Here is a 26923-nt window from a genome sequence, read left to right as displayed (position 1 = left end):
TCGAGGTTAGTTGTCTTGTGACTATGTTATTAACACTCTCATACTGTCTGGAATGCTATCGTCTTTGTCAATGTGGTGTTTTCGCTGCTGTTCAGTTGCCTGGGTAGGGAGACAAAAAGGAGCTCGAAGTATTATGTCATCGTAGTGTCATCATGATATGTCTACAGTTTATAGTATGGCTGAATGTACATGTAACGTTAATCAAGAATTGATGGCGTGAAGACCTTTAGATATAATTGAAGCCTTTCTTTCAGAACCAACAGACTTCTGTGACTGCCGTGCTACCACGTTTGCTGCTGCCGAGGCTGGATGTACCATCGCTGGAACAGTGCTTGCTGTGGCTTTGTTCTTTGTTCACTTGCGCGTCGTTAAGAATAAGAGCAACCTCCTTGGTAAGAGTCATGGCGTATTATCTTTTTTTGTCAGAACCATATTTGATGTAAAAGGTCATTCTATAGTTACCAGTACAAAAGTTTACATTTCATTTCAATCCCACATTTATAGTTCTATACCTATTCATTAACAAATTTACAAGTGAACAAAAGTAATGAAAAATCAACTTTCGCGTGCTACTGACTTCAATTTCCAGTAATTTCCCTACGGTTCTCCGTTAAAATTATGACAAAAATCTATAACAGCCGGTCTGATGTACATGGTGCTTTTTGTTTTCTCAAACAGAATGGAAGTTTGCTAAAGTTACGTCGAACCGGATTTTTAACATCCTGATCGTGACTCTGTTTCTCGGAGTGGGCAGTGGCATCCCTGTTAACTTCTTTGCAGTTCAGAAAGGTAGGCAGACCTTGATATTTCGGCCTAAATGTCTGTGAAGAGCAGTTTCATCGATTTGGTCATTTCGCGGCTTCAAGCTTAAACAAAAATTGAGAACAAACACAACAGTATGTATCCTTGATATGATTGTTTGTGTACAGTGCTTACAGTCGAAAAAAATGCAAACTAGAAAGGCCACATAGTACAGTTGCAAACAAACACAGCGCATTTCACTCCCCAATCAAGACAATCAAACATGGGCTGTTCCAAAATCACCCCTCGGCAAAAATGAAACATTTCAAAATACGTTCTGCGCTAAAGTGAACTAGCGTTACATGTATATATTGCATAGTCATTCCATTCCAATGCATCTTTTCCATTTTGACCTCCTTTGAAGGAATCAACTCTTCCTTAGGAACCCCGTGGATGATGGACGATTCCAAAAGCATCTCCATTAAAAATTGAACTTTGTTTATAATGGATTTCTTTAAAACCCCGTTCAATAATGGACTCTTCCGGAATACCCATTTTTGGTCTTTTTGGCCCCGAATTTGAACCATTTTGAAGAGATGAATGCCAAAATTGCCAAATCCAAGGTCATTTGGCCAATCAATGTCAATCGAAACGCAACAAAAACAATATATTTCATCTATACATGTGGTATATGGAGTTAAATATTATTATCTTCCTGCTGTTTGCTGATCAGCATGAAATGATTCGAGTCATTCACTCATTGATCCAGAATGTGGTTTGCATGGTTCAGGAAACAATTGGACTGTTTTGAAAGCTCTCCTTCCGATCTTTTTTGTTCTTCCACTTACATGAGTGTATGAATATCATTCAGACGGTATTCAACGATCACCACTCAATCACTGTTTCTCTTACAGTGCCAATGGACATAGGCCTCGCTGTGGTGATTGTGTTAGCTCGCACACACTTCGTTCTCATTTGGAGTACTCTGTGGAAGGCACGTAAAACCACGAACAGTCTGTGTGAGGAAGCAGAACTAAGGTGAGCCGGGTTGTGATTCAGGTATTTTATATGGCATAGATTGAACAAAAGTTCAAGAGTTTTTCAATATTGAGATTTGTTCAATCTAGGTCAGTAGACTGCTTTAACGACGGCGAACATACGGAATTCGGAAATATTAGTTTGGCCAATGTAGGGAAACAGATCATGCCTGATACCATTTGTCAAATCACCTAAGGGCACAACCCGCCGTACGTGCAATTTGCCCGTACGTTGTTTTGGGGAGGCCACGTCCGCCACGTATTTCTGAAACGTTCAGGCTGTACATGGCAGGCGCGTAGCCCGTACTGGCACGTGCACGTACGGGGGGCGAATCCGCAGCCCAATGGCACACAAAGTTTTGCCTGCACGTACAGTTCTAAGGCGTGTCTGCGTGCTCCAAAAGTTCGTACGGAGGCGGTACTTACCACTTACGGATCCCAAAAGGTTGTACACGTTTTGGCACGTAGACAGCACGTATTTGCACGTACGGCGGATTGTGCCCTTAAAATAGCTTTATCTTTTCTTCCTCGTCGTCGCCTGTATGACACACTGGTTGGCCTTCTGATTAAAACTTTGACAAATCCAAACATATAGCATAACAATTTTTGCAATGTTTTCCAAATAATGTTTCTTTTGGCTCTAGCAAACGCCGAATGGAGGTGGCTGAAGAAAAATGTAAGAACCCAGTGGAAACTTAGGTTTCATGGACTGGACACAGGTTAGCACACCCAATATGATAGTAATGAATGTGATACAGGTTTTCGGCTCGATCAAGATGACTCGCAGATGATTCTGATGACTTCAGCTTGTAAGAGAGGCTCAGCATATTTTTTTTCAATCCAGCTTGTTATTGACTTTGAACTTGGCAGCAGTAGCATCATGCATATGCAGCAGCAATATTTTGAGAATCACCCCGCCTACAACTATTACCCCGCCTACGACTATTAAACAAACTTTAATTGGGGCGATGTTATGAAATATCAAGTTGATCTTGAAAATGACCTTTGCAAGCTCTGAAAACTTGTTTGTCAACTTCATTTTTCACTTACCTTGGGTAAAAATTGACGTTGTTTTAGGTGTGTGTTCGATACCCTCTCTTTGAAGTCCAATGGGTGACATTATTTGAACAGTGCATGTGTTAAGTGTGAGGTATTGTTACAAATGTTTGGGATTTTGGAGTACGTCTGCAGTAAAAATAGTATGTTGAATTTCAACACTTTGATCTCTACTTGATGTTCGTTTACTAAGGAGCATGTATAATTAATGTTAATGCCATGTATTAGAGCAGCAGTTAAAATACATTGCAGTTTTGTGATGCTGGGTGGAAAAACGCTTTCGGTGTGTAATCTGGATTTGTTTCAATTTCTTTCAAGTATCAATAAAACATGTGGAGACATTAGTGATATGAGTGTGGGCTTATTGTTGCTTGCATAGTATACTAGTATGAACGTTCAAGTTATACCCTTTTATTATTACCTTTGCCAGAATGGCTAAGGTTATGTTTTAGGCTTGTGAGTCTGTGTGTCTGTGTGTTAACAGTATAACTCGAGAAGCCTTGGATGGATCCCGATGATATTTGGTAGGTGGATAGGGGTCGGGAAAACGAAGGTCAAGTTCGATAATGGGCCCCCTAGCGGCTCGCTAAGGTACTGCAGCAGAACCTCAATATTTGATATCTCGTGTTCTGGACATGCTGTGGTTATGATTTTTGAGTGGTAGATAGCCCTTGAGGCAGAGAGTAATTACTATAAGTTTGGACCCCCTAGCGGCTTGTTTGGAACTGCAGTCGCCGATTTCCTTTGAAACTTTGGACGAGAATAACTCGAGAACGTGTTGATGAATCATCACGATTTTTGGTATGTAGATAGCCCAAGTAACAATGTACATTATGAAATACTAATTATGCAAATCAGGAACTAATTTACATAATTAATGAGGAAATTTTATAAATCCACTGCATTTCATGATAGGACTTTCAAACTTGTCACATGTATAGATGAGAAAGAGAGAAATGTCAATGCATGTTAATTATGCAAATGATGACCTCATTTGCATAATTAATGAGAAAATATAAACGCATTGATGGATCGTCATGGTTTTTGGTATGTAGATAGCCAAAGGGAAGACTTACATGATGGAATTCTAATCATGCAAATCAACAGCTAATTTGCATAATTAATTAGGAAAATGTGTAAATCCACTGCATTCCTTTATAGGACTTTCAAACTTGTCACATGTGCAGCTGAGAAAGACAGAAATATCAGTACAAATTAATTATGCAGATGATGATCTCATTTGCATAATTAATGGAAATATGAACGTGCTGACGGATCGTCATGATTTTTGGTATGTTGATAGCCTAAGTAAAACGTTACATAATGAGATACCAGTTATGCAAATTAACAGCTAATTTGCATAATTAATGAGGAAAGTCGATAAATCCACTGTATTCCGTGATAGGACTTTCAGAGTTGTCACATATGTAACTGAGAAAGATGGCAGAGAGTAAGAGGTGTATGTTTGGGTCCGCTAACATCTTTTCTTGAACTGCAGGAGCCGGTTTAGTTTCCTACTTTGAAAGATAATAAGTCAAGAAGGGATTGAATGGATCATCATGATTTTTGGTATGCTGACAGCTTAAGTGATGCTTGATACAATTTAATATTAGTATGTAAATAGGGATCTAATTTGTATAAGCAATGGCAAAATGTTATGAACCAACTCCAGGCATATAAGACAAAATATAATGAGTAGCACATTTATGTGTTCAGACATCATGCTACATAACAAACCTGGTTTATTTGGCAAAGGTATGTGTTCGTGGAACTCTAGTTCTTAAATGATAAAATGTACAATATACAGGATTCCCTTTATTAAGCATGACCACCAGGATAGAAAAACCATGTCAGAAAATACACAAACTGGAAAGTCCGATGTAGTACAAAATTGAACCACGAGGAGGCCCACAAATGACCACACACACACACACACATACAGAGAGAGAGAGAAACTTCCAAGAACTGTGGTTTGGCACATGCATCTACCAGCCCCTTTCAACACATACCCACACACCCACACACATACGCAGACACACACACACACACACGCACACACACACACACCACACACATACACACATACACACACACACACACACACCACACACACACACACCACACACACACACACACATACACACACACACACACACACACACACATACTGAGAGAGAGAGAAACTTCCAAGAACTGTGGTTAAATAGCACATGCATCTACCAGCCCCTTTAAAAAAAAATTGTGAATGGAACTCCGCAGATACGACTCATATCTCGGACAAGATAGACTAAGAAGAGGAAGAAGAAATGTCAGTAAATCATTTCCAATCTCGGACTGGATGACTACGGAGCGTATCTAAGTACACTTTATAACGTTATCGGTTGCTGAAGACCACTGGTAAGATGCTGATCATGAGATTGGTTCAAATTTGATCATGTGATTTGATACTTTGTTGGTTATCTTGAATTACTTTAAACCAATCAGCATCAAACAAAAGAAAGCAAACAGAACAATTTTGTTAGAATATCCGATATCAACGAACGTCGCTGTAAAGTAAAGCGTTCGTCAATACTGTAGTTTTTATCAATTCCGCTAGAGGTCACTGTTGCACTACTGAGCGAAGAAATATGGCTGAGAGAGGTATGTACGAATATTTTCTCTCTGTCGTCTGCCGGTCAGAGCGGGCAGCGTCTGTAAATGTTAGCCAATGTGGACAGCTTACAAGCAAAAACTAAGCATTCTGAAAACGTCTCTTCAATTGTGCTCCTGTGATTTTGTTGCCATCGTCTTTATCATTTAATATAGGCAAGGAGGATATAACCTCCTTGATATAGGTGAGGGGGTGACTGGCGCATGGGGAGGGGGGCGTGGTAAACTGTATATATGTGGTGTTGTGTTTTAATAAAGTTTTTCGTGTAAAATACAACAAGCAGTTATGTAAACTTATAACAATATCAAGAGCCATGACATCATATATCACTTGTATGATTAAGTAGCCGTTAGCGTTACTTTGTGTTCAAATGAGCATTTTCCTGCCATTTCTCTTGGTATTTTTCTTGGCCTGCTACTTTAATTAAAGAGCGAGGCTATTGACACACCCAGTGTGTCAATAGCCTAACAGGCTATTGACACACTGAGTGTGTCGATAGCCTGTTTAGGCTATTGGCACACTGAGTGTGTCGATAGCCTGTTAGGCTATTGACACACCCAGTGATAGAAACCACTAAAATGAGGAAATCTTACGATTATATTTGACAATCAACACTCTGAAAAATACAAATGGCATCCTGTGTCCATTATCAACCTAAAATACGATCTTTTTCACGTGTTTACGGCACAATTTTAAACATCGGAATCTGCTATCATATAGGGTGCTAGTTTTACTGTCACCGCATGTGATCATGGCAGCCATGTTGAATCGGTTAGGAACACGTTTTCAGCTGTGTTTACCGACGAATTCCTGCCGTATTGGAGATTTTCGGCCTCAAAACTTATATCACTAAGGCAAAACTACCGAAGTCACGGGTTCCTCTCTCAGCACTCGGTGTCTAGTGCGGAAGGGGCCTTCCGCACTAGAAGTCTCACTGTGCCGAAGTTACGTCCGCACTAGGTGTCCAGTGGTGAGACGCAGAGCGTCTGAGTGGCATTTATTTTCCGAGCTTTCTAACCAATATTCAAGGTAAAGATAATGATAACATGGCGCAACTGTGAAAGCAAACTCCGAACGTACATACTATTCAAGTGATACAATGAAGAACATTATTTCAAAACAGAACTACCATCGCTAAACAGTGCTGAAAGATCATGAAATGATATCATAGCACTCGGCTTCCAGTGCCGAACTGATCTTAGCACTCGGCTTCTAGTGCCGAAAAGTCACCGAGCACTGGAAAACCTAGAGCGGAACCCGTGACTTAGGTAGATCGGCACTCGGTTATCCAGTGCCGAATGACCTCCGCACTGGAAACCGAGTGCTGAGCGGAGATCGGCACTGGAAACCGAGTGCTGAACGGACTTCAGCACTGGGAAATGAGTGCAGAAACAAGGTTCAGCTCTGGAATTTTAGTGCTGACGGCTCTTCGGCACTGTAATAAAGCCGTTCCGCACTGGAATTCCTGTGCGGAACTTTCTTCCGCACTTGGCCCCGAGTGCCGACGCCATTTTCTCCACGAGTTCCGCACTGGGCGCCCAGTGCGGAGCCCGTGACTTCGGTATACTTGCCTCACTAAGGAAGCGAAGTTATAGTTGTTGTTTTACCTCCATTATTTTTAATGTGAAAGAAATATTCTTCCGAGTCGCTGCCGATAGCGCCGGAACCACACGGCCGAAAATTATGACATGTTTTGTGGTCAGTGTTATTTTTGGTTTATATTTAATGTTAACAGAAACTTTAAAAGTTGTTTATATATAAAATATTCTTATATCAAATGGATGTTTAAAAGGGGACAAGAAAAAAAAAAAATTAAAAAAACTCCGGCGTGGACTCGAACCGGGTCGGAGCAGGTATCATGTATTCCCGGGTCAACGCTCTATCCACTACGCTACGTCATACATACACGATGATGGCTGTACTGAGGTATCCAGATGTAGGGCATAACTTGAATACGTCTGTTCATTCCAAGATTCCAAGATTCCAATGATCTCCAATGTCTAATCTTCCGAACAATGTCTAATCAACTATTGCTTGTGTAAAATATTGCCGGAAAGGCATGTTACAAGCTCTGATTGGCTGGTTGGCATCTCGGTGTGTCAATAGCCTGTTTGGCTATTGGCACACTGAGTGTGTCAATAGCCACAGCGTTAATTAAATAAACATTCTGGAAGCACTTTTCAATCTTTTCATTGCCTGTAACAGCTACCTACTATTTACGCGAGACGTATGCTTACAATTTGTAGGTGGAAGAAGGGATTTTGGGTCTTTCCAGTCCTCGAATGTTCAGGAGCTGATTGATCTACCAGAGGTAAGAAATTAAAGTCGATGAACACTGCAAATCTATGTTTCCAAAGTACAAAATGTAGTGTATATTTACTGTAACACTACGCCAGTAAGGTACAAGGACCGCTAAAGGGAGTGACTCACGGGCGACACAAGTGCAACTAACTTGAGGAGCTTTATTCCAACATGGCGTACAGTAGGAGTCGGTGGTCGGACTAACTATCGGACGGAACCAACGTAACATAGGGGTGTAAGTCTAACTTAATACCACATAAACCAACATGGATGGTGCTAGTTCACCTTTATCCATTGTCTTTAAAAACAGCACATTTACATGTATCCAGTCTGCGAAATGTGGTTTAAAATTTGCAATCTATTTTCAAAACGTTCCGATTTGAAACCACCGTCCGTCCATGTCATATCCCTAAATACGCTTTTATTTTTTTTACAAACAACGGATAACGTTATACATGTACATTTTGTAAATCACCCTTGGATAAAGGTGTACCAGCCGTACTACAAAATTGTTTTGACTATGAACTAACTAAGAAAATATTGCAACTAGAAAGGCAACATTTTTGAAAAAAAATGCAGGATGTGGGCGAAGGGAAAAGAAAGCAAAAATCGCAGGAAAAGAAGCAACAAGAAAGGCAACATTTTCGTGAAAATGCAGCAAAAAGAAAAAAAAATTAAAAAAACATTGTCTGTCCACGGATTCGATCCCGGAGCGTTGGTTTACCACGTGTGAATAATCCCATTGAGCCAGTGCTACAACATGTTACGAGCGCACGTTTTAACAGGTATACAAATGTATTGCGTTGCTTGAAAAAACCCGCGAGCTTCCGCTGGCTATTTTTCTCGCTTATAATTGAAGGTATTTCACTAAAACTTGGACAGAATACTAGAATATTTTTTGTGGGGCATTTTTATGTTGTTATTTAGCCGATTAGATGCTCTGAACTTGCTGCATTTTCAACGTTTTTCGGCCCCGTAACCGGTTCTACCCAACGTCCAATACCCCTACTTTTTGTGATACTGCGCTGCTGAGTGCCATTTTGTGACCTGTGCGTTGATAGGTTTACCCCTGACGTATCCACCAGACAGTCAGAATGTTAGCCAATCAAAAAGCTGGAAACGTGGACTGCATGCTACAGGTTCCATTTTTTCTGAGTTTTGATTGGTCGGGTGGAATATCTGTAGAGAATACTAAATGTGTGGCTTCACCCACATAAAAACTTCCTTGCTGTAATTAAATACCTGCGAAAGTAAGTGAATTCATAGTAATATTTTGGTCTCAACATTTTTTTCTCCCTGAACATGTCTGCATTTACAGTGTATTATGTTTATACAACACAGCCTCTTGTTGATGAAATCTTGTATATTTTAAGGACCAGTATGAACCACCATCTATGCCCTTTGACCTCCCCTCCTTTGAGGACTACAAGGATCCAGAAAAGTGTCCGAACTTTGGGAAAGAGATGAGAAAAAAACACTTTTTATTAGAGGTAAGTGTGATGTGCTTTTACAAAGTCATAAACACAGTCTGGAATGCAAAATAGTTTAACGGACATTGCATTGTATAAGCTTAATTGACATAATGTGCGGTCAACAATATAACTACTATTGCTAAATAGAAATACAAAATAAATCTTTAAATTTATGATAATAGCTTTTGATGTAAAAATTCTTGTTGTAGGAAGACTGTACCTTCCTGAACCATGGAGCCTTTGGTGCTGCCCTGAAGGATGCCCTGGATGTTGCCATGGTGATTTCTCTACTAGTTGTAATTGTGCCCCCTGGAGGCAGAGAAATGTAATGCAGGTGTTCTGTCTTACTTGGACAGAGAGCATGTACTGTTAATGCATTTAAGTTCATGGGGAATTTGATTTACTTTTGTGGTAGCGAGAAAATGGAGTGTTCGCTGTGGTTTTAAGTTTGCGGTAGCGCCATAGACTGCAGTCTTATAGTAAGTTATACTATAAATGGAAAAATGTTCACGGTGGTTTTAAGTTCGCGATGAAGAGGTCACCATGAAAACCGCGAACATAAAGCCACTGCGAACATTCTGCATTTTACAGTATTGCTTTCAAAGAAGACACGAATGGTAGTTGGTTAGCTGAGAAAACAATATATAGCACTTGGGAATGTGTATCACAGAGTGAATGAGCTGCTATTGATAGAATGTGGAATTTGATTAAACAGTGGAGTTAAGTACCTAATATTAATGTATACAAAGTGCAGGTACGTTTGTAATGTACTAATGTGTTGAACACCTTTCCACAGAAATGGCAGGTACATGTGGAACGACAGCCGCTCCGTTTCTTTGACAGACAGGTGTTACCTCACCTGGTGTGGGTCAGCCGCAGGGCGGCACAGTTTGTAGGTTTGTAACCTTACAATACTTTGATTAGCCATCTTTTTATGATTGGAAACAATGCTTATGGAGCGATCATAGTCTAGTGTTTAATGCCTATGCCTCTGGAACTACATGTAGAAGCCATGAGTTTGATCCTAGCTCGCAGCTGTGTCACTCAGCTGATATGCATGGTACTGGAAAGGCTTGCAGCCCATAAGCCCCCTTTACAAATCAAGAATTTAGCTCGGCCGAGTTGTCAGCGAGCTCTAAATTACGAGGAGGCATGACCCTGATGCCCACGAACAAATGGCAGAGTTTCTTCGTCGGCATCAGGATCATACCTCCTCGTAACTTACAGCTCGCTGACAACTCGGCTGAGCTAAATTCTTGATTTGTAAAGGGGGCTTTAGGACAGGACGTTAAGCCATGGTCCACTGTTCATTTTGCTTGTGGCTGGTACTATGAACCTGTACAATGTATATAATTATATAACATCTGTCATCTTTGTCTCGACCAGTGGAAGGATAACTCTTCAGTGATCTAAATTGGATCAATATCACTTTCACTATAACAGCATTCAAAGAATCGAAACTTCTAAAAGAAGCAGAGGGCCTCTTTAATTTAAAAAAAAAAAACAATAGAAAAACTGGACAGTGCATCTTGGTACAACTAATGTGTAAAATCTTGAAATGTTTGTGATGATTTTATTTGTGCAGTGACCTATTCTTTATGACACTGTGAAATGAGCATTTCCATTGTAATATACACTGTTTTAAATGTCTTGGTCTCTTCTTTAGTAAACTGTATTACATTTTTTTGTTATCAGGAGCAGACCCCAGAGACATCGCCTTGGTAACCAACGCGTCCACCGGCACCAATGCTGTGATCAAGAGTCAGAAGTTCAGCCCCGGAGACGTGATCTACTGCCTCAGTGTCACGTACGGCGCGGTGAAGAAACTGTTGTCACACGTACGTGATGAGACGGGCGTCACCATACAGGAGGAGATGGTCAAGTTTCCTCTGGAAGGTCCAGAACAGGTGAAAACTTGCTTGTTCGTTGTGTATAACCGGTAAACCTGAAAGGGTGTTGCACTTTAAGTATCGTACAGTATCTTTATAAGGCCAGACCGTAGGGTTTGATCCATTTACACCATGAGAGACTCTGAATTTTCAGTAAGTGTGGTGGTGCATTTAAATTAAACTTTATGCTTCAGAGGTGTCTAATGTAGCTCTACTTCCAGCATTACCTCCCATCTGACTCTGAGAGGATGTTGATCCTGACTAATAAGCTTAAAGATGCTTATTTTATGACACAACAAAAGTACCTGTCAGTAACTTTCGTATGATTGACTGGAAACAGAATACATCTTAAAATTCTACGAACTTAACAATATACTTGGTAATAAGAGTTCATGCAATCACTGGTGGAAAGCTCCTTGGTTAAACGTGCCATTATCTTTTTTGAATAACAATCAATCTTTTGTCATTATGAAAACTGCAAGATCTAAATATTTAGTCAAAATTGTATTTTCCTGTTATCAAGTTCCTTAAAACTTGTATTCAGACACAGGAATGTGAATAACTTATCATGTAACTTGTAAGACATCATATTTACTAGTTGTGATTGTTCCAGATTGTAACATTAGTACGAGACACCCTGAGACCAGGCACACGACTGGCAGTGTTGGACCACATCCCCAGTAACACCCCCTTCATGTGATTGTTCCAGATTGTAACATTAGTACGAGACACCCTGAGACCAGGCACACGACTGGCAGTGTTGGACCACATCCCCAGTAACACCCCCTTCATGTGATTGTTCCAGATTGTTACATTAGTACGAGACACCCTGAGACCAGGCACACGGCTGGCAGTGTTTGACCACATCCCCAGTAACACCCCCTACATCAACCCACTCAAGGAGATTATTGACATCTGTCATGACAGGTCAGACAACAGTCAAGTTTTGACAATACTCGAATGATATTATTATGCTGCTGTGTTGACATGATTTTATTAAGCAGATGGAAATTAAATAAGCAGAACATACAATGTCATGTATTTCAAGTCTGAACTGACCAAAAAGACAATTCACGGGGACCGATAAAATCTAGTCTATTGTGCATGGACAGGTGATCACTATAGAAAATGCTCCTAATGCTTGTCTTAATAGAAAAAAATATCTTCTAAGGGGCCATTAGACAGTTGTCCTCATGTATAGAGATTGTCACTGATACAGGTTTGACTATATTGCAAAATTTAATGCATATTTATACTCAGGTTTAGGCTGTGAGTTTGAAAAACTTGACGACAGTGTATAATGTTTGAAAACTGCTGTAATGATTTTTTTTTAATTTGTTTTTCAGCTGCTTACAAACAGCCAGGGCTGTAATGATTATCTTGTTAATTTCTATAATTCCTTTCCACAGAGGAGTTCCAGTGTTAATAGATGGAGCACATGCACTTGGAGCTCTCCCAATCAACATCAGGTCAGCCATGACATTGTGTGTATTACTAAATGATCATATAGTCACCTTGGTCATTGACCAGGATTGGTTATTTAGGTATTGATAGTTTAGCTGCACAGTGTTTCTGTCAGATGAGTAACAGCAGCCAGCTTCGTTATGACATTGCAGGGCTCGAAATTCATTTTTGGGATTAGGTGCACTGGTGCACCCAGCTTAAAAGATTGGGTGCACCAAAAAGGTTTTGGGTGCACCACTTAAATTTAAGTAAAATGTAAAAAAAAACCTAATAACAAAACTTAGTTACAAGCTATCAAATTCTTAAACAAGTAACATGACAGACATCTTTATTATCTGTCTAACACTTAGATGTCAAGAACATGATGTATACTAGTATACTTGATATCTTTTCATACATAAACCTAAGAAAATATTTGGGTGCACCCTGTGCACCCACTGAAAATAATTGGGTGCACAGTTCCAATTTTGGGTGCACATGCACCCAGTATTTCGAGCCCTGCATTGTAAACAGGCCGCATTGAAAATTTTTTCTTCTAACCTTTACATTGCTTGGTGGCAGTTCAGAGAGATAGATAGAGTGAATCATGAATCTTTTTGTCATTCCCCTGTGTTCTCTAGGTCATTGAACCCAGACTACTATGTGACCAATGCCCACAAGTGGTTCTGCTGTCCGAAGGGCGTGGCCCTGCTGTATGTGAGGAGAGATCTACAGGAGACGACACGCCCGCTGGTGGTGTCCCACGGTCACGGGGCGGGGTTCAACGCTGAGTTTGCCTTCCCAGGTCAGGTTTTGTGTTGGAAAAACAAATTTGGGTCAAGATGGCAATTAAGCAATACCCCCTTCCCTTATTTTTTTTAATATCTTGTTTTTCTTCTGTTTTACATGATCGACAACAGTGCAGTCTTGATTTTTAAGAAATATTTCAGATTTTTAAAAATTTGACATTTTAGGTATTTCTGATTTTTAGAAAGCAAAATCTTTCTAAAAATGACTAGCCAAGAAATAAGTAAAAAAAATGGAACAGCGATGTTCATATGTTTGCAAACAATAAAAAACAAACTGTTACCAATAGTACAAATGTAACAGTAATCTAGTGTAATTGTCATCTTTTGCATGATGTTTTAGTGACACAACAAGTACTAGAATAAGTTTGACTTTTAGTGGAGTGGCAACATGAAATACACCTAACTTTCTTTTACAATTTTTTACCTCCTGTCCTACATGTATGTATGGGTAAAGATATACCGGTAATGTTTTTTTTTTAAATTTTAACACTTAATGCTGATATGTTCCCTCAGGTATGAAGGACTACAGTTCTCTGTTGTCTCTCCACACTGTGTTGGATTTCTGGCAGTGTGTGGGACCAGAGAGGATTCAGACGTACATACATGACCTGGTGTCACAGGCAGCACAACTACTGATGGAGAAATGGCACACCAGACTACTGGCACCTCTCAGCATGTTCGGTGGGTCCTATGTTTGAAATACGTATTCCTTCTTAGTCAAAATCCTGATGGCACATAGGGTGGCGCCCATGTCTGTTTCTGTAGCCTTTGGGCCACACAGCTATGTGCAATCACTACAGCAGAGGGCTAGTTCATTGGTAGTTGTGTGTTTGTTCAACTTCCATACTCTTTCCCAAATGCTGAGTGTTAAAGCAGAGAAAGCAGCATGTGCCGAGTATCACATGAGTTGCCCGGGGATCAAACTCACAACCAAATGCTAGGCAGACACTCTACCCGCATTGCACCGGTCTTTTGCTTTGTTTTTTTTTTGTATGACATAAATCTGTATACATGTATATCAATTATGAGTCAGATGTATACCCCTGAGTTATCTTAATGTATTTTACAGTTTGCCCGTCCTCATTCGTTAATGTTAACATAAACGTACATATTAAGTAACTTTTTGGTGCTGAATTGATGCATGTATATCGGTAGTTGGTTTATGTGTTGTTTTGTAGGAAAAGGTGACTAAAAAGGTCCTAATGCCTGTTATTTTGTTCTGCCAGCCTCCATGGCGCTGGTGCAGTTACCTCCTGCCTTCCATGGTGGCGCTGCTGCGACCTATGACCTGGCTGAGAAGATACAGAACCAACTGTACCACAGGTTTAACATTGAGGTACATTGTATATTCAACTTGTCATATCCCTTAAATAATGTAATTGTTCAAACTCTAGCCTCACCAAAACCTTTTAATTTTGACCAAAATCAATTTCTTTTGCTGTTGTCAATGTTTCAGCAGACTTTTAATCATAAAAAATTACATAGCAAGAAGTGTTAATACATGTTTGCCTTTTAGTCAGACATTTTTATGCACAGGTACAAGAATAGACAGTTCCACATATTTTTATACTGAACATTGTTGAACTGGTACACTCTATTGGTCTAACAGCATTGCCCATTGTACTGACTCCCCCTAGGTGCCACTGAAGGCAGTGCAGGGGGAGCTGTATGTCAGGATATCTGCCCACATCTACAACGAACTTGCTGATTATGAGACGTTGGGAGATGCCATCTTACAACTTCAATCTGAACTGCAGTAGAGCTTTCCAGATAGACTTATCTATGATCACTCAGGGAGCAAGATTTACTAGCTAATTTTTGTACTCTGAAATAAGCAAGTTTTTAAGTCTAGTCTAATATACTAGTAGGATGTCATGGTCTACTCAGTATAACTGATAGGTCTATGTGCCTTTTGGTAGCCTGAATGCCAGTCTTTATCAAGTATCTCCACTTTGCATGTTGCAACTGGGCAATATGCAAAAATTTACAAGAATTTTTATCAGGCATACCTTGATGATGTATTAATTTTGAGAAATCAACAATTTACAAATATGATACAATGAATGAAAATAAGACAGACACAATTGACAGTTTGCTTGGTTGCACTTCCTGTGTTAGCACTTTTAATTTAAGATGCACAATTTTAGCTACAAATTAATTCTAAATGACACTAAGTTACATCTCAATCAGAGACTCACAAAAATATGCAGAGGGAAAAGCATGCGATGTATGGGTCTCTACGTACAATTAGTGCAGATTTATGTATTCAAATCTGTAAATGGAAAAATTAAGTCATTTTTGCACTGCAACTGTTTTATCACACACTGAAGAAAATGGAATAAATGTAAGCACAGACAAATGTGACATTTTACCAAAGAAACATGAGTTAGTACTAAAAGTGCCTGACATGACAGCTTGGATCTGTCATCTACCTAAATCAAGCAATAGAATTAATATGGCAAACACACAATTAATTGTATTAATCATTTACACACAAGTGGTCATCAAAACTGGCCATAAAGTGAAACCCACAACAAATTACATAAGAAGTGGGTTTGGTTGAGGACTGTGGTGTCAATTCAAATTTAGATTATAGGATATAAAACTAAGCCCTACTAGTATACTTCAATTACTTGTTACACTAATTGCACACATGTTACACTAATTGCACACATGTCCTACTTCCATTACTTCTCAAGTGCAATACTGTCAAATACGGTTTAGTACACACAAATATACATTATTACTATAAGAGGTATCTCCTAATTACAATCACTTAAAAAAATTGATATGTGTGCCATCCAATCTTGATTTTACACTGATTTTGAAGGCAAGCTGAACACCCTCCAGGTAGTTTTATAGATTTCATATTTCAGCAAGATTTGATGTTTAATTTGAGAAAAATCACTACAAATGTATCTGCACCTTTTTTGTGTAAATACAGTCAGACCTTCCCAAGCGACCACCTCTTCCTAGCGACCACCTTGGCATTATGACCGCTTTTTCGCGGTCCCGAAAATTTTCCCCATTGACGTAAGCATTAAGTGACCTCTTCACAACGACCACCTGGCCAACGCGGCCGCCAAAAATTGGGACCAAATCCATGCCCATAACGACCGCATTATTTTCTAATCTTGAGAAGTCATCGATTTTCAATGATAAGTAGCGTGATTTTGTGCCGAATTCGGCCAGTTTGCATCTGATTTTTACTACCATTACTATGTTATGTTCAAAATAAAGATGGCGGCAGATGCATGTGCGTGTGCTTGCTATTTGCCATTAAACACAACGGAAACCATTTAAACTATGCATCGGGCATGTTGTGAGTCCGATACTCTTCTAACCGACCATCTGACCAAATTCGACCGCTTTTGCCCGGTCCCCCGGGTGGTCGTCTTGGGCAGGTTTGACTGTAATTTAATCATGTATTTTGCAGAATTACTTTTTCCATGTTTTGTTCCTGTTACTATTACTAATAAAAACGCGCATTGACAAGCTGCATTGGTCAAATATTTTCGGTTGATGCTGAGAACAAAGTCTTCAAATTGGCATGGCCTACACAATCACAAATCATTTAAGCCTAAAACAAGCATTCTTAAATAGCCCTTGCAAAAGGGATAGGAAAAATAAATTACTTAAATACTAGACTGTCTATCCTACAATATGAATTCAATAGAATTCAGGTTTAAGCCTATTTTAGGCATAATACATACTACATTGTATTCCACATCAAGTCATATCCTAAAAATAAAACTACCACGCTTAAAAGTTTTGCACATCTCTTTCTTTGTTTAAATAGCTAAATCTATATCATTCCAAACAGCAGTCAAACAAGGAAGGTGTACTTTCAAGCTACTTCTAACAAAATAAAACAGCAATATCATATACAATGTTTGTTGAGGTTTTGACATGGTAAGCCAATGGAATAATATTTGAATGGAATTCAAATATAAGTTAGACCAAAATAAAAAAAACATTTAAGAAACTTTTTGTACACTCTGACATGTGAAATAACAAAAAGTAGATGCAATGTTTTCAAGTGTAAATTTCTAAATTATCAACAAAGTTGTCAAATTTGAGAGGTATGATTCGTGAGGTAGTTGAATGTGCTGTTGTTAACAAGCCTGGTTGCACATATCTGGCCAAACTTTTGAATATTCAGCATATGCAAGAATGTTGTGAAATGGAAATTATTTGTTCAAACTCCTGATTTAGATCTCACCATACCTATAATTAGATGGTTATGACCAATCCCATCTTGTACCTATTTTTAACTACAGTATTGTTTCTTAAAATTGTCTCAACAGCAATGAGTGGAAATTGAGAAGGAAGGCCAAGTGGTGTATTTTGCTGTTACTGTGATGATCAATGTTTTCCCTGTTCAGAAATCGGCGTTTAATTATCCTGGGTCTACATGTACTTCCTCAAGGATGTAGGTTTTCATGGGTATATTTACTCATGTAGGGTTTCCTCACAGTGTGTTTTCCACTCTTTAGAGGACAGAGTTTCTTGGGTCTACTTCCAGAATTCCTTACAGTTTCCTGAGTCTATATCTTCAGAGATGTGGGTTCGATAGATCTACTTTGGAATCCTTATTTCTGTAGGCTTTTCTAGGTCTGTTTTCTCAGAAATATGGATATTCTTGAGTTTATATTCTCAGAAATGTGGATTTACATAATTAGTTAATAAGAGGGTTTTCCTAGGTCTGCCTCCTCAGAAACATGGATCTTCCTGGGTTCAATTTTCTCAGAAATGTGGGTTTATGTACGTGACACATGCTTACTAGTACTTCCTTTGATATGTGGGTTTCCTGTGTCTACTTCCTAAGGGATCGGGGTTTCCCTGGGTGGAACCCTGCCCATTCAGAACTGCTGTCCTTAAAGGTGGTGAACTTGTGATCCAAGGGTAGAGCTGAAAATGAAAATACATTCTTAGTAAAAATTATACTTAATTGCCATTTTCAGATTCATGACAATTCCAAGATTATTTTTCTACTCGGGGTGTCTGCTTGGATTTTTTTTGTTTATCAAAAGAACTAGAGCATTGGAATCGGAATCAGTAGGTTCCGAGTTTGATATTCGCCATGTCCCTCCCCCCATGACGATGGAGTGACACCCACCGAGCCTAAAGGCTAATCTGTGTAAAGGTGCCCAAAACACCTACGGATTTGGTGCTGCCAGTGTGTCAACATCTGCACATTTGCCACTAAGACCCATAATTTTTTTTGCCTTGCCGCCGCAGGCGGCATGGCCTTGTGGCCACTATTTTCTTGGTTGGTTCCATGGTTCCATGGTTCCATGGTTCAATGGTTCAAGCAATGTTAACCCAGCCCTTCCAAAGGCCCTTCCAAAGGCCCTTCCCAGTTCTCTTTCTCGAGGACAAACTTACGGCTTAGGCGACTAACAGTACATACCCGTCAATCTTTATACCTCCCTTTTACGCATTTGATAACAGTTGTGGTCGGTACTGAAAGCCTCTTAACATCTGGTTACATCGAATGAATGAAGCGTTCGTATGGTAATATTTCAAATCCATTGAAGTAAATATATAATCAAGTGAATTATCTCGCATAATAATTTGCATTACCTATTCATAAAGATGAAATAAATGCCTAATTAGACCAATGCATTGCATGTGAATATATAAGTAGGCAATGACGTCATCGAAACGTCTCAAGAACGTTTGACTAGGTATTTCAACGCTACCACGAAAACCCTCTGCCGTACGCTGTTTTCCCCGACGATCGCCCCGATTTGGCCGGGCGGCGCCAAATTTTGGGCCGCGTGCCCCTCAGAACGGAGGATATGTGACTGAAGCGGCACAAATAGAACCTTTTTTGACGCTATGGATGAAGAATTTCAAGGTAAAATACTTGATACAATTTGTAGTGTTTGGGGGAGGGGGGCATGTTGAAGAAAATGTGCTTTTGAACAATTTTTTCTCAAGTCAATCCCAGCAATATAATTTCTATGCAGTGTTTCTTTATCCATGTTTTAGTCATGAAACTTACATGTATGTAAAATGTTTCTTAGTAATTTTTTCTTATTAGTTTATTGCTTTCTTTAGCATATTTTACATATGGATCATTGATTGGCCTGTTGTGTACTACTAGTATTTCTTTTCACTTGTTGAACTTGAGGCACCATGGTAACTTGAGGTACCTACAGGGTATGCCCAATTTTTAAGAAAATCTCAATTGTATTTTCAATATCATCGTTACTGTTGGTGTGAATCATCCCTTGCCTCGTTCCAAGACTAAAATACCATTTTGTATTTTTTTCACTTGTTGAACTTGAGGCACCGTGCCCCCTGATATGGGTCAGCCGGGTAACCTATGCCCAAATTTTTCAAAATACTAATGGCATTTTTGTTAACGTGAAAAATTTGTGCAACCAGAATGTGTATTCTTTGTCAGATTGTGCCAAGGGTTTTTCTGGTGTAGCAGAAATCATAAATCTGTACTTACCTGCAATATTATACTCTTGTCTCTACTATCATCCAGGTTCCTACCGACCGGGCGAGGTTGTCGCAGTTGGTACTGAGATTCAGTCGCAGAAGATGGCTCAGAAACAGTGACACTTACCTCCTTCCATCTTGTTGCAGGTATTTATCTACTTAATCAATGATAATAAGTTAATCTATTCCTTGCCCCAACTTGCCTTTCTTTCTTTATTGAATTCTTCATTTCATTATTGGATCATTCTGAATCTTTCGTCACAAGAAAGAAAGAAGTCATAAGAAAGATGATGATGTAGATGAACATCAGACGTGGTACTGGAGTAGGTCGTCATCCCCTCAGATGGAAGAACATTATCACCATGATGGTAGACATGTTAATCATGAAACTCAAATAATTTTGTTTTTCAGGTGGAGTGTAGATTGCACCAAGTACCAGATGTAGCTGATATAAGACTGGAGAGCGGAGCGGAGATATTGAATGGTAGAGGTCAAACATAATGTTGACAAGTTGTGCAGCCAGTGCTATTAGCATTAAGTTTGTTAAAGAATACTGTTGCTACCAGTAACCACAGAAAATGATGAGTAAGCCTGTTGTTTTTGTAAAAAGTAGTTTACATTGCATTATACTATTTATAGTATTGATTAAATAAGGAGAAGTTCATGTACCTGCAAGTACATCAAAGAAATATGTGTCGATTGTATGTATCCTGAAGACTGAGCCTTTGACCTTGAAAAATGTTGAACTTGTCCTAATAAATTTAGTTATTAGTACAATGTTGAACTTGTCCTAATAAATTTAGTTATTAGTACAAACATCTGTCTTCTATATTTTATTACAAATGTATCTAAGTGTAAAGTTGTACTGTTGATACAGTGTAACATCATGGCTCAACATGAAAATAATGCGACATATTCACACACTTACCTTTCACCTTGACCAAGTTGACCTTGTTATAAGGCAATTAATATTGCTGATATTCTATAGATGTGACATTGTTGGTAATATAAGATACCATAATGTTGTGTACATTGCAAAAGTATATGAAGTATGATATTTAATCTTCTACAATGCGACTCAACTGGTGCAAAAAACACCATTGACTGTAACCCAAAATGTGAACTTTTAAACCCAAATTTACTTATTTCTTAAAGAATAAGGTAAGATGACAATTATTGTGTGAAAGGACACCAGTGGGTGCTGCATACATCGACCCTGTGTAAAAGCATAATAAAATGCCATGAATGTTCAGAACTCTGTGGAGTGATTCTATGTAGTACATATTACGGGGAAATAAGATAAAACAAGCTTTGCAGCCTTTACTTACCTTTTCATCACCCCTCAAAAAAGGTATTTTTTTGATTTTCATCGTTTATCGCCCAGCCGGCCATATCTGAGGGTAGGTTTTGGCAACTTTGTGGAGCCATATCTCAGCAACCGTTCAAGCCATTCGCTTCATCTAAAAAGCATTTTACTCCTCTTGGTTAGCTCTTTCAGAAACAGTAAAAACAGTCATTGTATTGTGTTTTTGCCAAGGCACAGCATTTTGCCTTGCCGGGCTTGAAGTGCTGACCTACTTTTTCCTGACGATATCCCTAACACGCGGCAAGGCACAACTTTTTTAAAAAGATTTCTTGTTTATTAAAAAGATATTAATATATTTTGATGAAATTTTCCTTGTTTGCCTTTATAGGATCCAAGTTGGATAACTACACCACAAAACACCATTAAAAATTTTGGACATTTTTTGCTTTCGGAAAGTCGGACATGGCACACCACCTAAGAAAAACTTTTTTATTTCTGTTTTCACAAACGTGCAATTGCACCCACCTGCTAGGTACTCCAGGTGTGGCACGCAGATGTCTGCACTGCTTCTCAGGATGTGGCCACACACCGTCACGACCTCTGACCCGGAAGTGCTTCTGTCAGTCAAGAAGGGTCCCCACATGTCAGACACCAGGATGGCTCTGCTGGCTGGGTCATAGTCGTTCTGCAAAAATAAAACAGCAATGCTTACAGTGAGCTGTATGAAAATGGCTCCACCCATCAAGTCACTTCTATAAGTCATTTTATTACGACAAGAAGGTAAAGGCTGAACAAATTTAAAAGTTATCTGGTATTTACTAGCAAAAATAAATTGCAAATCTTTAAGTGAGCTGCATAAGTAGGCCTCCACCCCTGAGGTGTTGCCAAAAAGTTACACATAACATAAACAGTAGCATGAAACTCTATTATAATTAGTTACACTAGGATGACCAGAAGGTAAAGACTAACAAAACATTCATAAAAGTCTGAATGATGTTCACAGTCACACACACACACACACACATGATGAAAGGAAGGACAAAGGAGACAGCATCTTTCCACACCTCAACCTTGCGAAAGACAACAGGACAACAGGTGTTACAGTACACTATGTAAACCAAATATGTAGAAACAGAGCATACAGTATACACACACAGGGCACTAAATACTCTCTTCTGTCATCCTAAAAACAAGGACATCCTGCAATCTATGCTTAGACACGTTATGAAGGTGTTGGCAAATGGTTTAACATTAGAAATCTATGCTTAGACACGTTATGAAGGTGTTGGCAAATGGTTTAACATTAGAAATCATCATCATTATTATTACAAGTATCTTGTATACTTTTTTACAGCTTCAATGGATTTGCAAATTTTTCACCAATGATTCCAGTTTTTGTACGCAATTACTAAAGCATGCTACAACGTATTTTGTGCCCTGAAACATTATAAAAGAATGACCCACTCACACTATGTCTCGCTCTCTTGGTGGCGGGGCCGTTTTGCGTCTGCAGAAAATACATGACATGCACATGCAAGAGCAACATTTGCATTATTGCTAGAAGCTATGTTTCTCTTATCTATCTCTAATGATATGTTGCACTATTACATGTATGAGTTGCAGTGATTCAGTCAAATATCATGGGAAGTGAATATAACTTAACAGCAGTCTCAATTTCAAGTATTCATGTAGTAATTGGAGGGTAGTAATATATTTCTCCCCAACATTGCTTCGCCATACCTTGTAATGGCTAATAAAACTATCAACACTAGTTCACTTTTATCCGTTGGGTAACCTATATTCGTTGCTTTTTAAAATATGGCATTTGGGGATATCAAGTTGCCGGACGTTGGTTTCAGATTGAAATATTTTCAGGACATTGCTGTTTAAAACTACCACATGCTGACTTGATATGTAAATATCCTGTTTTTAAAAGTACGGATATAGGATGAACCAAGGTGAACCAGCATTTTCTACCAAAGTTTTGTTTTGAGTCATAAATTATATGTATCTAAAGTAAATTTTAAAGTAATTTTTGAGTTACATTCTATCCTGTTAAATCTCTTTATAGGGAAGTGAAATGACAGGGAAATATGACAGTCTACAACAACCACACACTTTCATGCTTCTGTCAATTGTAAGAAGTAAGTTTGTTTCATTGTTTACTAAGACTCTTTATAAGAATGTCTTAGACTCAGAGAGTTCTTACCCTGTCTTCCTCCATTCCTTCAGCCTCCATCTCCTCACAGATAAGAACAGTGGACCAGTTGGCAAACTTCTTGGGAGGGAAGATGTCTGATCTCAGACTGTCTCCAATATATACAACCTGATAACAAGACAACATTATGTACAATAATACAAATTAAAGGAAGACTAAATTTTTTGTTTATTCTCATCTACATGTACATGAAGATGATATTTTTATGAAGATGATACTTTTTCTAATGAGAAAAAAATTCTTCAAAATATCATAATTGCGAACTATAACTAAGAAATATATGTTCTGAGCTGAAGACAGCTTATTCTAATCTGTCAACAATAACAAATAAACAGTCACAGAGTAGTAAATTAATGAATGTATAATATATCTAAACAGTTATCAAAGGTGTGAATACTGAAATGTTTGTGGTGGTTTTATTTTTGTGGTGGCCTCTCCACTGTAAATTCATGACACTGCAAGTATGTGTTTCCTCTGCATTACTAATGCACTACTAGTACAGCATTGTCTCGACTGTGAACTTTAAACAAAGTGAAAACCTCCTTTCCCTTCAACCATAAAATCAATACAGTACATTCTGCACCATGACCAACCTTTGGCTCCTCCTTGCCTGTGAGTTGCCTGAGAAGAATCATGAGTGTTTGCCAGTTGCCCTGAGCGTACCCCTTCCCCCTTTCCAGCTCCTTGACTTTTGTGCCCTCCTGAAAATCCACTGATAAAAGACAGCACATAATTAGACCTCAATGACGATTAGTCATCCAGATACATGTAATAACTATGTCACTAATGAAAGATAACGAATGTTGTCTGAAAAATTTGACCGTTTCTAAAATCATATACAATTGCTTGAGTAACTGCTTTTTTGCCTCATAATTCCACCTCTTTTGAAAAAAGCACTTTCAATTTTAAACTTTTGTTGTATTATAAAGTCACTAGAATTTAGAAACAAAGGGAACAATGCCATTTACTCACCTACAGAGTAGAAGGGTCTCCTATTTGGTGGCTCGGAGAAGAAACCAGGCTTTTTTGAGTTGGTGACGATGACGTCAAAATAGTCTTTCCACTCGTCCCTATTTGGGACAAAAATGTGCGTTAAAAAAAGTTCAAAACACGAACTTCAAAATTCCACTGGTAATGACAGAGAAGACAGATGCTATGTAGTATGTGCAGTATATATAGTGAATAGTGGACTATGGCTTACTGTCCTAAAACTGTGACCCTTTCCAGTAGCATGCAAGCATGTTGGGTGAGTGACAAAGCCGGGATTCCAGCTCACAACTTCTTGGTCCAGAGCTATGGCGACTAACCACTGGACTACAGTACATATGCTACTACGCTTTGGTCTGGCTTTGGTAGATACAAGGAGCTTTTCTATGCACTACAAGAGCACAGGTAAAATGGCATAAAAGATATTCTTAAATTCAAATCTTAAATCTTACTTACCCCAGAACTTTCCTGGCTATATAATCACAGTAATCAGAACAGGAGCTTGTGGCCAGGAAGACAGCTTTTCCTGCAGACCGCAGTTCCTTCAGCCACCGCCGGATGTCCTCGCTGCACTTGTGCATGTAGGTGTAGGGCTCGTCTTTGATTCCAGGAAAGTAGCCACCTGTATGGGCTGTTACAGGGAAAAAATGTTGGAAAATAGTGTACCAGCTTAACTTTATGGATGACAAAACAGTCATGAGACACTAATCTTTACATGAGAGAGAAAAATTTAGCTTGTTTTACCATAAGATTACACCAACACAAGAATTAAAAAATAAATTACAAGTTATACAATGTATGTGTACGTATACCCATCAAATTCCATTTTTCACTAAGTGGCACATTCTTTTCAATGAGTCCACAACAATGAAAAAATATGCCATTATTTATTTTGGTTGCTAATTACATATGTTGAGATATTTTCTATGAGTGCATATTGAAAAAGAAACTTTTCATAATCTCTTGTGCAAGTTCATTTGCCAATACAATTTAGACTTGTAAGGCAGACATTTATTTCGTAACACTCCAGTGACTTTTGTAGAATACTCAATGTAACCACATATAAATGACAATGTACCTGCAAAAGCTTCAGGTTTGTAGGCATTGTTGAAGGCATCAATGGCATCTCTCCACATCTTGCACATCTTTGTTTTTTGCTTTCCTCCCTGTTGGCAAACACAAATTGTTAGAACAAAATTTGAAATTCTGAATGCTTAAACTACTGCTAATAATACTTGACAAAAAATTCTTGTAACACCAATGTTTGTATCAGCACACTTGTACATGATGATGCACAAACCAATTGCAAGAAATTATCCTTTTTTTCTAGAAACACCAAGAAAATAATTGATCACACACTGCTTGTTTTTCCAGGTTGTCGACCATCCGAGCACACAGCACAATGCCGGGCATGTCAAAGTAGTTCTCGTACAGATGATACTTGTCTGAAATGAAAACATCTAATTTAGAAGCACAAAAGGCAGAAGAGCATATCATGAAGATATAAACAGTTTTTGTACTGAATTGACATTGAATCAATCTTTTTCATATGTTACATTTAATTTTTTTCCTTCTGATACTTATCAATACAATCACGATTTTACATACCTGAGTTCTCAAACTTCCCCTTCAGTTCTGCGAAGTGCTTCCACTGTTTTTCCTCTCCGTATGTTGCAACAATTTCTTCTTCAGTCATTTTCTTTGTTCCGTGACTGGCTCTGCAAGATACAGGCTTGTGAACAAATCTTCATAAAACATCAACAAAACTACGATAAGATAAAACACCTGTTTACATACAGTGTACGATTTGACACTGTTGCCAAAAGAAGCTGTAAATCTTTAATTCTTTGTGGTATTTTTACCTCTATGAAATGTCATGGAATGGAGGTTATATTTTCTGTTATGTGTCTCTATCTGTGTAGATGATTACTCAAGAACGGCTCAATGGATTGGTTTCATACTTGTTGTGTTGGTGGGGTGTGATGAAAGCTCGAATCGATGAGATCTTGGGAGCCGTATCTGTCGTTATAATCGATGTAATAATATCAGAAATCACCCCTATATTTGAGATATATTGGTACAGGCATCGTGCTGTATGTGTTTGTTAATGGGCTTAGCTGCAAGCAGATAGTGAGGTGACAGCTGTTTGGGGAACCCCCAGTAGTTTTATTTATGTCTGCTTAGGACTGTTTGAAATATTTGTAACAGTTGGCACAGTAGTTACCTCCATGAAATGTCATGGAGGTTATATTTTCTGTTATGTGTCTCTGTCTGTGTACAAGATTACTCAAGAACGGCTGGATGGATTGGTTTCATACTTGTTGTGTTGGTGGGCTGTGATGAAAGCTCGAATCGATGTGATTTTGGGCGCCGTATCTGTCGTTATAATCGATGTAATAATATCAGAAATCCCCCCTATATCTGCGATATATTGGAACAGGCATCGTGCTTGTTAATGGGCTTAGCTCCAAGCAGATAGTGAGGTGATTTGTATGACAGCTGTTTGGGGAACCCCGAGTTTTTTTAATATGATAATTAGTTTTATTTATGTCTGCTTA

The 26923-nt window shown here is 38.7% G+C and overlaps 2 protein-coding genes across 3 annotated transcripts in view; one reads left to right on the top strand and one right to left on the bottom strand.

Annotated features, from left to right (window-relative positions):
* The first annotated feature begins 5445 nt into the window (after positions 1-5445).
* Positions 5446-15863, top strand: LOC118423312 (putative L-cysteine desulfhydrase 1). Its single transcript, XM_035831426.1, has 12 exons — positions 5446-5474; positions 7731-7795; positions 9159-9275; positions 9467-9535; positions 10054-10153; positions 10953-11164; positions 11952-12073; positions 12556-12615; positions 13231-13394; positions 13912-14079; positions 14625-14734; positions 15036-15863. Exons 1-12 carry the CDS (start codon positions 5462-5464, stop codon positions 15156-15158), a joined length of 1323 nt encoding a protein of 440 aa, XP_035687319.1. The 5' UTR covers positions 5446-5461; the 3' UTR covers positions 15159-15863.
* LOC118423310 (5'-nucleotidase domain-containing protein 1-like) overlaps positions 15502-26923 on the bottom strand; it is a 13793-nt gene continuing 2371 nt past the window's right edge. Inside the window, exons 4-13 of one of the 2 annotated variants that reach the window (XM_035831422.1) lie at positions 25974-26083; positions 25725-25810; positions 25444-25531; positions 24822-24996; positions 24351-24448; positions 23972-24090; positions 23370-23486; positions 22629-22667; positions 21686-21845; positions 15502-18309 (exon numbers count right to left, since the gene is read on the bottom strand). In XM_035831422.1, coding sequence (XP_035687315.1) covers positions 18215-18309; positions 21686-21845; positions 22629-22667; positions 23370-23486; positions 23972-24090; positions 24351-24448; positions 24822-24996; positions 25444-25531; positions 25725-25810; positions 25974-26083 — 1087 coding nt within the window. In that variant the 3' untranslated portion in view covers positions 15502-18214. The remainder of the gene's footprint in view (positions 18310-21685; positions 21846-22628; positions 22668-23369; positions 23487-23971; positions 24091-24350; positions 24449-24821; positions 24997-25443; positions 25532-25724; positions 25811-25973; positions 26084-26923) is intronic. The other variant, XM_035831423.1, reaches the window with a different exon arrangement.

This window comes from Branchiostoma floridae, chromosome 9 (genome assembly GCF_000003815.2).
Source record: "Branchiostoma floridae strain S238N-H82 chromosome 9, Bfl_VNyyK, whole genome shotgun sequence".
Lineage (NCBI taxonomy): Eukaryota > Metazoa > Chordata > Leptocardii > Amphioxiformes > Branchiostomatidae > Branchiostoma > Branchiostoma floridae.
The sequence above is the reverse complement of the archived record's forward strand: the minus strand, read 5'-3'. Positions and strand labels throughout refer to the sequence as shown.